The sequence below is a fragment of the Meriones unguiculatus genome, chromosome 6, assembly GCF_030254825.1.
Source record: "Meriones unguiculatus strain TT.TT164.6M chromosome 6, Bangor_MerUng_6.1, whole genome shotgun sequence".
NCBI classification, from domain to species: domain Eukaryota; kingdom Metazoa; phylum Chordata; class Mammalia; order Rodentia; family Muridae; genus Meriones; species Meriones unguiculatus.
Window position 1 is genome coordinate 9,346,451 of NC_083354.1, and position 13,048 is coordinate 9,359,498.

At 39.2% G+C, this 13,048-nt stretch overlaps 1 protein-coding gene across 5 annotated transcripts in view; it reads left to right on the top strand.

Annotated features, from left to right (window-relative positions):
* The window catches only part of Col12a1 (collagen type XII alpha 1 chain), a 114,918-nt gene that overhangs the window by 40,732 nt on the left and 61,138 nt on the right, over window positions 1-13,048 (top strand). For 3 of the 5 annotated variants that reach the window (XM_060384709.1, XM_060384711.1, XM_060384713.1), the window contains 10 exons: window positions 1,140-1,289; window positions 1,371-1,490; window positions 1,591-1,755; window positions 2,462-2,608; window positions 5,012-5,151; window positions 5,653-5,782; window positions 6,300-6,442; window positions 6,755-6,887; window positions 10,621-10,757; window positions 11,842-11,971. In XM_060384709.1, coding sequence (XP_060240692.1) covers window positions 1,140-1,289; window positions 1,371-1,490; window positions 1,591-1,755; window positions 2,462-2,608; window positions 5,012-5,151; window positions 5,653-5,782; window positions 6,300-6,442; window positions 6,755-6,887; window positions 10,621-10,757; window positions 11,842-11,971 — 1,395 coding nt within the window. The remainder of the gene's footprint in view (window positions 1-1,139; window positions 1,290-1,370; window positions 1,491-1,590; window positions 1,756-2,461; window positions 2,609-5,011; window positions 5,152-5,652; window positions 5,783-6,299; window positions 6,443-6,754; window positions 6,888-10,620; window positions 10,758-11,841; window positions 11,972-13,048) is intronic. The other 2 variants (XM_060384712.1, XM_060384710.1) reach the window with 1 other exon arrangement.

Sequence of the window (13,048 nt, forward strand, 5' to 3'; positions counted from 1 at the left end):
GTCATAGCAGAGCTGGAGAAGGCTTTAAAGATGTGGGTCCTAGAACAGTGCTTTGGCATCTTCCACCTTGAGAAAAGTAATGCACAGATGGAGCATTGTAATTGTAATTGGTAGTGTGATGAGTATTACTTATACTTAATTTTCTTTCATTTTAAAAGTGATGTAAAGATGATCTGATAACATTGTAATAGATGGGGAAGTTTATAGCTGGGTCACAAGCTACTAGAGAAAAACATTTAAAGTTAAAGATGGATAAAAGAAAGTGTCAAATTTGATAGTTTTCATTGTTTCATTGTTTACTTATGATGATATTAACTGATTTATATTTTTATTTTGTAGCTTGTCACTGAGGATATTGGGATATTTTCTCTTCCCAAACCACTTTAGCTTTTTATTTGTGTTGTTTGTTGTCTCTACAGCTCTCAATTTGTATGTTTCTCTGCATACTTTTCTAATTTGTTTTCCTTCTTTCTTAATTCTTTAAATGTGCAAACTCTGCTGTCTGAATTTACCTAATTTCTACCTACAGTCAGTGAAAAAGTTAAACAGTTAACAATGAAATGATATAACAGTGTTTCAGGTTTTCAAAACATGTCTTTACTTCAGAAAGATTAGATTTTGAGAATCATGTGTCTAACCCTTCATAACATGTAGTAGTTACCTGGTAGCTTAATTATTATAATCACTGGAATCATTTATCGTTTATACCTTTAATTAGGTTATCTTATACTTATTTGCTAATGTCTGAAGAATGCAACATCTTACCTACATCTCATCCAAATCTTATCAAATTATTAATATTTAATATTAGATAGCTGTGCATTCTCATGCTTTATTTTAGGTATTGATCATATGAGACTTTCAAACTGACCATCATAATTTAACTAAAATCTCTAGAGCCTATGCTGCTGGTCAGGAAATACAGTAACAGGTGAAGAAGAGATTTGCCACTGAAATGATATTTAAAGAAATGGATTCTCATGAAAGTTATTTCAGGTTAACAAATTGTAGTTGTGTCTTTAAATTGTTAAGTCCTAGTGTCAGTGTTGGAATAGACAGCTTGGGTGGCAGGGGCTGCATAGGGGGCATCCTGCCAACTACATGCCCCTTACTGTCCTGTCTCACCCTTGCTGTGTCAGGGATGGAATGCCTCACCAGGGCCGAAGCAGACATCGTGTTGCTGGTGGATGGGTCATGGAGCATTGGCCGCGCAAATTTTAGAACTGTGAGAAGCTTCATTTCTCGCATTGTGGAAGTCTTTGAAATTGGTCCCAAGAGAGTACAGATTGGTAGGTTCCGACAATACTGAAGACCTTTGACAATTTCCTTATGGTCTTTTATAAAACCTGACGTTCGTGCTGTTATTGTAGCTCTCGCTCAGTACAGTGGAGACCCCAGAACAGAGTGGCAGTTAAACGCTCACAGAGACAAGAAGAGTTTATTACAGGCCGTGGCCAACTTACCGTACAAAGGAGGAAATACCCTCACGGGTGAGTCAGGATGTTTTGGTGCAGTTTCAGCATGTGCTTTTTTTGGTCAGGCAGGTAGCTGAAAGATGATATGACTGGCTGTCTTTTAAAACCCCACTAGGCATGGCTCTGAATTTCATCCGCCAACAGAGCTTCAAGACTCAGGCTGGCATGAGGCCACGTGCTCGAAAAATTGGAGTTCTTATTACTGATGGAAAATCACAAGATGATGTGGAGGCTCCATCCAAGAAACTCAAGGATGATGGCGTGGAGCTGTTTGCTATTGGTAAGCACTGGAGAAGGTAGTGATGCCTTGGGGTGGCGGGTGTGCGGAGGATTTATTATTTTTTTTTTGTAGTTAAAAAATATTATTGGATTACCATACTCACTCAAACCAGAGGGTAATAGAATTCTTGACCCTTCCAAACAAAAATCTAGCAAGAAAGTAACTGATATTATATAACAAATGGATAAAAACTAATATTAATTTCAGATATAGTTGTCTTGGAATGATCAAGACTTAGGAATATCAGAGAAGCATCAGAGCATAGTGAAATCAGAAGCTAAAACAAAACAAAACAAAACACACCAAAACCCAGCATTTGTCTACAAAAAGTAGTTTCAGAGTTAGGGAAATGTACTACATGTATCTAGAGAAAATATAGCTCTGCCATGTTTTTATGAGATCATTACAATAAAGTGAATTTTATATTTAAAAATACTATTAAGAGGGAGAGATTGCTCAGCAGTTAAGAATGGCACTGCTCTTGCAGAATACCTGAGTCCCATTCCCAGCACCCATATCAGGTGGCTCACAAAGCTCTTTGTGGGCATCTGCACACACACACACACACACACACACACACACACACACACCTCCTAATATAGACACAGCGCTAGAACACTTGTAAAAAGAAATGGTCTGAAGTATTTGCTTCATTCCATTAATTTTTCTGAAAGGTGCTTTCAACTTGTGCTTAACCGTCTTCAAGGTATTAAGAACGCTGACGAAGTTGAGTTAAAGATGATTGCCACTGATCCCGATGACATCCATGCATACAATGTAGCAGATTTTGATTCACTAGCCAAGATCGTGGATGACCTCACCATCAACTTGTGTAACAGTGTCAAGGGCCCTGGTAAGCTTAGTCGGGTGCTGGTATATTTGGGTGGAGACCTTCTGAGCGCTCAGTGGCATTTAGAGGCCTCTGCCCCCCAGATACCAGGAGCATCCCCCGAGTTGTGGTGGCTAAATATAACATCGAGATTTATAATGTCTGCATCTGGTACTTAGTAAACAAGCAAAGACTTTGAGAAATTTAATTATAAAATTTGGTCCTTGTTACATGCGAAAATCCCTTTCTTTTTATATAGGAGTATCATGGTAAAACTGCCTTCCGTTAATTTGTTTTGGTTTTGGGAAAGTTAGAATTAATTTAACCTCATAAAAATAGTAGAAGTGGTTCCAGACTTTCTCAGAATAGTCACTACTGGTGCTGAATGTCTGCTCTGAGGAACTTCCTAGTTAAGCATTGCTACTTTATTTTTAGTAGTTCATTTATAAATGGTTTGTTTTTTTTTTTTTGTGGGGAGGGGTTGCTGGGGTGGCACCAAGCTAGAAAGTGGCTAAGAGATTATTTAAGGCTTTATCTAGGTTATATGCTAGGTCAGTGCATACAAAAGTCGGAGGAGACAAAAGAGAAGGCAAGAGTAAAAAGACGCTCCTTTTCTAGCTCAGACCTGCTGAGGAGTGAAGCAGATTCACGTTGGTGCTATGGCGCCCAGGTGGCTACGACTGGCACGTTGACAAACTTGGCTCACTATGGAATGTTTGGTAGCTCTTCCCAGCTTCCCAATGCTATAGGACTGGGAGATGCATCTTCTGTCTGCTCTGCTTTCCTCAGCTGTATGTTGTCAGAGTTTATTCTATACCCTGCTCGACCCTGAGTGTGAAGAGAAGTTACAATCTTAAAGCTTAGGCCTTTCGAAATCATGAGAAGACACAGATCTGGAGAGGTTGCCTAGCTAGGGTCAAATGGCTAGAGCTGCTGTTGTGGGCTTTGAATGAGGTAACCATGTCAGGGGATTACGTTTTAGAAACAGAATTTCAGAGCTGGGTTTGCGGTGACAAGGGAGGGCCCAGAATGGTTAATGTTTCTGCAAACCTTACGACTGGACATCGAAAGCACCAGCACAGAAGGGTTTTGCAAAACAGACAATAAATCCATGATCTGTAGAGTATGAGGACATTTCTCTTAAACGTGTAGATTGTGCAGCAACAGCCTGTCATTAGCTTACAGTCATCTCAGAGAAGTAGAGTGAACTCAGTAAACAGTGTGACAGAAGGGCTTCACGAGGTTTGTGTCCTTGGTTACATCCACATATATTTTTCATGTTCCGTCTTGAACTTCTGTCTCCGAACTCCTTCAGATTTTTCTCTTTTGGATTGTGAACAACAGACTGACCTTTTCCCTGGAGAAATAGACCATCTGGGCAGCCAGAATTTGTAGGCTTCTGGCTTTGGGTTCGCTGAGAGAATTGTCTCTTTTATTCAGTTGGAGTCCACTCTGAGTGGGGATGAAAACATCTTTTATCTGTTTTTTCTTTATTTTTTTTTAATCAACTATGTAATAGTAGCATTCACTGAAGTTTCCCAGACAGTAAAACTACTTGATAATTTTGCAAGCTTGACTTTGACCCAAGTACAATGAAGGTTGGGTTGCTAAGAGTAGACATATTCACCCTAAGGACCTTATATGACAGTGATTTGCCATGTTTATGGACTCTTAGGAGTAACTCCTTTCTCCTTGAGTTATTATTTGCAACATCTTGCTTTTGGTCTTAATGTATTTATCATGTCCATTTTTATTGTTATTCTCATGATACTGTTATGTATTAATTATTTCACTCATATCTACCCACAGAAACCACAACAGGCTATTTAAAAATGACTATTCCCATATTGTGAAATATTAATATTTGCTTGTTTTCATTCATTCTTAAGTAAAACATAATTAGATTTTCTTATTACTTACTTATATTTAAACACACAAGAAGTTCCTTGAGAAAACTCAAGATAGAAAAGTAACTAGTGTTATCTTCATTGAAAACAACATGTACAGGAATAGTCATGGGGTAGTGAACTTGGTCTAACCTCAGACCACAGAAAAGTTAAATTGTCTAGACTTAGGTCTTTTCTACTGATGGGTGGAAGGGGTTAAGAAAGAAGAGGGTGTCAGAGATGACTCAGAGGTTTTGGGTCTAGGTGACATTTTAACTAGTGGTTTCATAAAGAACAAGATATCATGTAAAAAGAAGGACAATAAACTCTAGTTTGAATCTTCTGAGACTAAGAACACTTTGAGCATTTGTTCAGAGAGGTCAATGGGCAATGGGCCTCTGTACAGATTCGTTATTTACTTCCCGTGTTAAGGGGAGGCTGCAAAATCTTCTACACAGATCAGCAGCGCCTCAATCTAATTTCCTGTTTCATTATCCTGCTACAGAAATGAAGAGTGTGTATCATTTATTTCCACACACAGGTGACCTGGAAGCACCAACCAACCTAGTTATTTCAGAGAGAACTCACCGTTCTTTTAGAGTGAGCTGGACACCCCCTTCTGACAGTGTGGATAGATACAAGGTGGAATATTACCCTGTTTCTGGAGGGAAACGCCAGGAGGTAAGCCGATCACACTTAAGCACTCCTTCCTTAAGCTGAGACTGGGCGCTCCTCATCAGAGCTCAGAGGAGAATGTTGGGCGAGAGACAAAAGATGAATGAAGAATGGCACTCTCTGTTCCTCTCAAGACAGGCACTTCTGTTTGGACTTCATGAAAGGAAAACAGCTTTTTAAAAATGTTCTTAATGGTTTCTAACTACTGCAGAATATCAGTGCATTTTTTTCATACGAGTTAATTGATTCATCTATTTAATTAGACTAGACTCATAAAGTTGGCAAGGGACACATTTTCATGATGACAAATTTTACTAGTTTTACAAACACGAATATGATAGCTGGGAGAACAAATTATGTGATCACCTGAGATCTCACTGTAATCTAGTAATTTCTCCAAATAAGAGGCAAAGCCTCATGGGATCCCTTCTAAACTCCTGCAAGTGGCTGTTCAGAGGTCCATCAAAAAGAACAGAGTTGAATGTTACTCTTCATTCTCCCTTCCAGTTTTATGTGAGTCGACTAGAAACCAGCACAGTGCTGAAAGATCTGAAGCCTGAGACTGAATATGTGGTGAATGTGTATTCTGTGGTTGAAGATGAATACAGCGAGCCACTGAAGGGCACAGAGAAAACCCGTAAGTCACATGGGAAACAGCAACAGGGACATAGCCCAGCATTTCATCTCCAAGACAAACAGGTGATGGCCTGCGTAAGACTTTTTGCCAGCTACTGATAAATCCACCGTGTCCCAGTCACTGAAGTGTGAAACTTACATCTTAAGTATGTTTTTTCTTTTTTTTTTTAAAGAATGAAATGAAATATGTGTTGGTAGCTTCTTTCTGAAGTTCTTTGACTAAAGAATAAACATAGTTAGCTTAGTGATGTTCCAGAAAAAGGGATTAAAGTCTTAGAAAGTTTATCTATTTTGGCTTTTATATGGTTTCAGTGGAATGCCGTTTGTAATCTGAACTTTGAGAGTTTTCCTCTAGTTAGAAGTTGGAATGTGTATCCCGGGGAGTGAAGTAGAATGAGCACGGACGTTGGGTTTCTATGGGTGGAGGGAACTATAGTAACTCATTAATTTCTCGAGCAATATATTTTCTATTTAGCATATATATTTATCAACTGAGGTCTTCCTTTGTATTTCCACAGTGCCAGTCCCTGTGGTTAGCCTGAACATTTATGATGTTGGCCCCACCACCATGCATGTGCAATGGCAGCCTGTGGGAGGAGCTACTGGCTATACTGTGTCGCACCACCCTGTGAGAGCCCCAGAAGCCACGAAACCCAAGGAGGTGAGAGTTGTCTGTTCCTCAATCACTTAGCTTTTCTCAGACTTTGTAGGTTTACCGTTGTAATGTACTGCAGCATCTGCGACTCAGTTTATGACTTCATACCCCAAACAAAAATGGAAATAAGGTTTGTGACCTGTAACATATTAAAAAAAAAAACATTGACATGGAAGAAAAAAATTACAGTTCTTGTATTTGAACATAAAACCTGTGTTCTAACGACTGAAGCCTGTTACGGACAGGTTTCTACTGCATCTCCCAGAAAGTAGGAGCATTTGACTCGAATGTCTTTTTTACCTCTGGCATTTCCATAAGCAGATGCAGGTGGGGCCGACAGTGAACGATGTGCAGCTGACCGGCCTCCTTCCTAACACGGAGTATGAGGTCACCGTCCAGGCTGTCCTGCACGACCTCACCAGTGAACCTGCCAAAGCTCGGAGAGCCACGTGTAAGATGCTGTTGGCTTTCTTTCCTTTTCTTGTTGCTGTAAACGTAACCTTTCCAACTACTTCCGCATGATGTTAGTGATAGTTTGACAGTTAGTGCATTGGCTGTTTGGTCTTGCCTTTTAGTCAGCATATGTAATATTGGGCATATTTTTGGCATTCTGTATATTTATAGTATATTTATATAATGTCCTTGTTTATATTTGTCTTCTTACTATTTCTCTGTTCTCTTACCACCCTCCTTATTTCTCTCTCAAAAGTCTTTCTTTCTAATATAATATTGTGTCAGGATTGATCAACAATCAGGCAATCTATCTGTCTGTCTATCTATCTATCTATCTATCTATCTATCTATCTATCTATCTCTATCAATCATCTATCTATCTACCTACCTAATTATCTATCATCTTTATATCTCTTCATGTTTAATGAACCTTATATTGATATATACCATAACCAGTGGTGTTTAGAGTTGCTCCTGGCAATATGGTAACCAAGGCATAGACATGAAATAATAGTGCATGTTTTTTAAAAAAAGATTTATTTATTTTTATGTGTATAGGTATTTTCCTGCATGTATGTACACACATATACACACAACACACACACACACACACACACACACACACACACACACACACACACACGTACATGTGCCTGTCTGGTCCCATGGATCCCCTGGAACTGGAGTTACAGACAGTTTTGAGCTGTTATGTGGATGCTGGGAATTGAACCCAGCCCCTGTGGTGGAACATCCAGGGCTCTTAACTGCTGAGCCATTTCTCCAGCCCAATCATGCATGTTTTCATATATGAAGTAGAGTATGTAGGATGCACGAGACCAGGTCTATTATAGATATTTAGGGTAAGGTTCCAGCATTTTGAGTTCTTGTTGAAAGGGTTACTGGCACTTGTAAATGCTCATTTCAGCCGTGTCAATTCATCAGTCCATTCAACCCTAAAACACATTGATTATGCACTATATCCCAGTCGTCAGGCTTGGTGTTGGGCATATGCCACTGAGTGATGCAGAGCTGGGTGTAGGAGGCTTTCTCTTGAGCTGCAGTTTTTCTGTGTATTGTTCAGTGTCTTGGGCTGATGAGGTCTGTTTCCCTGAGGGTTTAAAAAGCTCCCTTCTTTGAGAAATGTAATTTGTTTTCTGCTTGGAGAAGTAGAAATTTCTGAGATGGAGATACGGCTTAAACTTACTGGTCCTTAGGCTGCTCTATAAGGAAACTGAGAAGGGAGCTTCAAGGCTGAAAAGCTGATTGAGGAGACAGAAGTATCATAAGGAAGAGAAACAAAAGAACCTACCCATATAAATTTATTGACAACATGTAACGATTTATCATTTTTATGTGTTGGCTCCTAAGCAGGGCCTGTGGTTTTGAGGATATGGGTAGTGATACTTGAGAGGATGAGATTTGGTTCAGATTGCAAACACATGTTCTGAGGTGGCTGGGATAGAGGACCCAAGATTCACTGTGAGGTGACAGACAAATGGGACCAGGGATTTGAGAGTAGTTCTGGACTACAGTAGTGGAGAGAAGGAGATGAGAGAAAGATGCAAACACCAAGAAACAAAAGCAATGAAAAGACAGTGAGGGGCAGAAGGATGGTGTCAGAAATAGGGATTCAAGAAAAGAGACCTGCAGAGTTGAAAACAAAGATGAAAAATGGCCCAGTAGGCAGCTAGAAGAAGGTACATCAGTTATAGCAAGAGAAAAATTAGTTAACTACCTAACTAAATCCAAGGATGATGGTGAACAACTTTAAACTCAGCACTCAGGAGGCAGAGTCAGGCAGATTTCTGTGTGTTCAAAGACTAGCCTGGTCTATGTAATGACACAGACCCCAGGACAGTCAGGGCTATGTAGAAAGAACCTGTCTCAAAAATAATAAAAGATCCCCCACCCCCAAACTTACCTATTCTAAAGGTAATCTTTTGTATGTTTTGGTAACTTTTTTATTTAGTTTTTTTAAAACCCACCTAGGAAAATACAGCTGTCCTTACAGGTTTAGTGAGTATCTAGTATTGGCCATTTTTATTTTTATTCTCATAACCATTTTTATACAGCATACCCTATAATATTATTTTTATTAATTATTTGAGAATGTTGTGCAATGTATTGTGATCATATTCAGCGTTTCTCAGATCCACCTCCCTTCCCTACTCTCTCAACTTTGTGTTATGTTTTTCTTTTTAAACCCATTGAGTCCAATTTGTGCTGCCCGAGCACTCTTGGGAATATGGGTATCCAACGAGGCACACTACTTTACTAGGGCCCACACACTTAGAGAAAATGGATACACTCTACCAGAAGGTATCAGTTGCCAATGGTTGTTCAGTAGGGATGGGACTTCACACCAACTTCCAATCTCCAGGCGATTTTTTTTTCTGGCTTGAACTTGCACAGGTCTTATGGATGCTGTCACAATTACTGTGGGTTTATATGTGCAACTACCCTGTTGAGTTTGGAGAACAATCTTGCCTTCTAATTATCTTACAGGTCAAGCTGTTAAAATATTTCTGCCCCCTCTGTCTGAAATTACTTCTGAGCTTTGGGTTGTAATACAGATGTCCTATTTAGAGCCAAACCATTGCAATCTCTTATTCTTTACACCTTGACCAGTCGTGGGTCTCTGTGTTAATCACCATCTTCTGCAGTCAGAAGCTTCTCTGGTGATGGATGAGAAGTGCAGTAACTTATGGATACAATGGTAAATCATCAGGAGTTGATTTAGTGGTATCAAGGTAATAGTAATAAGTACTTCTTTATGGCCTATGACCTGTGCAGTCACAGGCTGCTGTCTTTGATAATGCTGGTCATATGAATGTATTTCATTTTGTGGAGCAGGGCTTAAATCAAATCAGAAAGTGGTTGGTTGCTCCCAATGATATCTGTGCCACTATTTTATCAGTGCGTATATCTTGCAGAGCCAGTTATTATTTTAGCCTTCAGGGTTCACAGCAGTGTAAGAATGATGATTACCTCCCCTCACTGGTACTGTACATAACTCCTCCTAACACCACGAAAGCTAATCAGCTGGAATGCAGTTACTAGGTTATTAGGTTACAAATAGTACCAGTTTGATTTCTCCGTGTTCTATGACTCAGATATGTGTTGTCTTCAGGAATCGAGTCTTACTGTACTGTCTTACATTTCGCATTATGAAATGTAATCAGTAGAGCTCCTATAACATCCTTAAGAGAGCACACCTTGATAGATTTCATTTTAGATACTAACTTATTTAAATATATCATTTATGGTGAATCATGATTCATTATGGCTTAGCAGAAAGTAAATTAACTAGACTAAGAGATTGTCATGTAAACAAGTAGTCAGCAGTGAAATAAAAGCACATATATATCCTATCTCGAAAAGGCCTTCTAGAGAATAAAGCAACCCTGTCTGGTGAAAGTGGTATTTCTATTAAAAAAAAATCAAGTCTGGAGTGGTGGCACACACCTTTAATCGCAGCACTCGGGAGGCAGAGGAAGGTGGATCCCTGAGTTTGAGGCCAACCTGGTCTATAAAGAGAGTCCAGGACATCCAAGACTACACAGAGAAACCCTGTCTTGAAAAACAAACAAACAAACAAACAAACAAACAAACAAGTCATTTACTCACACACCTTTAAGTTTTCTCCAAGCAACTTCCTGAAAGCTTGAGCTGATGCTGAAGGCTTTGCGGTGGAGACCCCACATCTGTTTCTAATTCTTGTGCTTCTTCAGTACCCTTACATAGACCTAAAGATGTGAAACTCAGAGATGTGACCCACAGCACCATGACTGTCATTTGGGAACCTGTGCTTGGAAAAGTTCGTAAATACATCGTTAGATACAAAACTCCAGAAGAGGAGTTCAAAGAGGTAGGTTGGAAAGAAGAAAGGATGTGGAAATAGTTGTTTTCCTGCAAGGCTTAACAAAATACCCTTATCTAGGGTAGATGATAGCGTGTTTTGAGTATTTGTCACTTTGTTATTGAAAAGCGGAAAATTTGTGTGGTTAAAACATTTTTTTGAAAATCAGTAATATATTGGACTGTGTTAGATTTGGTTTGGAAATGTTCTGCTGTCTGATTTTAATCTCAAAAACATCATCCCTCAGTAGATGAAGAGTTATAGAATCCATGTGGTATTTCTTTCCCATCTAGTTGCCTTATATGGTGATCTCTAGTCTATGAATGATTAAAAAATGCCAAATGTTCTAAAAATATAAGGTGGCAAGAAGATGCGGGGGAAAGGTTAGGGAATGTGTTAGACAAAGATAAGATGAGACCGTTGGGCAGGAAAGGAGGACCAGGCTATTAAGGGACTGCACATTTTGGATGGATCTTTTTTAGGTGATGTTGGGTTATACAGCAAAGATGGGCTAAAAAAACGGGGTGCTTTGAGGGAATTTTAATGCCAGCATTCTTAAAACTAGCAGTTCACTCTTTTGTATATATTTGTCATTTATGTATTGTACAAAAGCTATTTTATATGTCTGCACACATTTCTTTTCTTTCTTTTTCTTTTTCTTTTTCTTTTTCTTTTTCTTTTTCTTTTTCTTTTTCTTTTTCTTTTTCTTTTTCTTTTTGGCTTCCATTTCAAATGGATTTAATGGCCAGAACTCACAGAGTTCTCACAGACAACAAATGAGATACATAAAAAGATCACTTCTGAAAGTAATAATACAATGATAGTAAAAGATGCAGATTAAAAATAGTTTGGTTGCTTGATGCCAGGCACTGCCTGGCTGAAAATCAGTTCATTATGACACCTGTATATACATTTTACTGCTTTGGAGACATTCAAGGTGTGCCCATTTTCTGGATCCTTATGCAAATTGGAAATCCTGCTTTTTTTGGTGTCATGATTCTGTGCTCTTGTGCTGAGATCTCTGGTAAGCAGGAGAGAAGGAACAGAACCAATGCTTTCTAAGAGTAGCACCACCGTTTTCTTCCTGTTACAGGTGGAGGTGGACAGATCAAGGGCCAGCACTACCCTCAAAGACCTCTCCTCTCAAACTCCATACACAGTGAGCGTTTCTGCAGTTTATGATGAAGGCGAATCTCCCCCAGTGACTGCTTATGAGACAACCCGTGAGTTGAGCCCCGTTTTATGGACACGTAGGAAATATCTAATGTGCTTGCAAGTCTCTACAAGAGATGGGACGTTTCATCTCTTAGTACTCTTTGGCCAGCATTTGATGATTTGTGATTCGTGGATTAATTTCTCTCTCTGTGTCTCTTTTATGTGAAATGCTATCAGAATAACCATTAAATACAATCCTTCCCCCCCCCCCCCCAGCAGTTCACAGTCTAGTTGTCAATATAAAAGATTATTGGCAAGTCCCAAGATCATGAAAGGAAGATCAGGAGACTGTGACTCAGAATGAACAGTCAGACTCCAGAAGAAGTCTCCAGAGGAAGCTTTGGGGCAACATGGTACAGAGACACAGGATAACCTGCAGGACCCTCATTCCTTGTACCCTTCCTTCAACTTCCACAAGTGTCAGTTTTTCTTTGCTTTTGTATTTCTGTAGAGTTTAGCTCAGTTATCGTGCCTGTTCCTTTCATAGTACTCGATCCCCCTGATTCCTTCCCAGTGAAGGCAGAGAATTTTATTTGGTATCTCTAGCTCCTGCAATTTAATTACACAACTCAGCTAAGCGTGTAATGAAGCAATCAGGTGCTCAGTTTATAATATCTTGATCACAATATTGATTAAAATGAAAGCTGTGAGCCAGCAGTATCCTAAACTAATCACAGGAGCCTCAAATGTAATTAAAAAATTTCCAACATCTGCATTAAAAAGATAAAGTGACACAGAAAAAAAATGACTTTATTTAAACCCAAAATGATAAAATGATGAAACGTGTCACTTCAACGCCTCAGCATAATAATAATAATAATAATAACAAATAATAAAATAAGGTATTTCACACTTCCTGTAAGTAGGTCTTACATTTGTATTCATGACTCATCTTAGTTCAGATTAGTCAGATTAACTTCTCAGTAGCCACATGTGGCTAGTGGCTCCTACAGGCCAGCACACATCTAGAGAATCTAAACAGCTTTCTGGGCCTCATCAGTAATCTTCTGGTGGATCTGGACTTTTGCAGAGGTCAGAGTCCAAAATCTTTGCTTCTGATACAATAGAAGGCAGGCTATTAACCC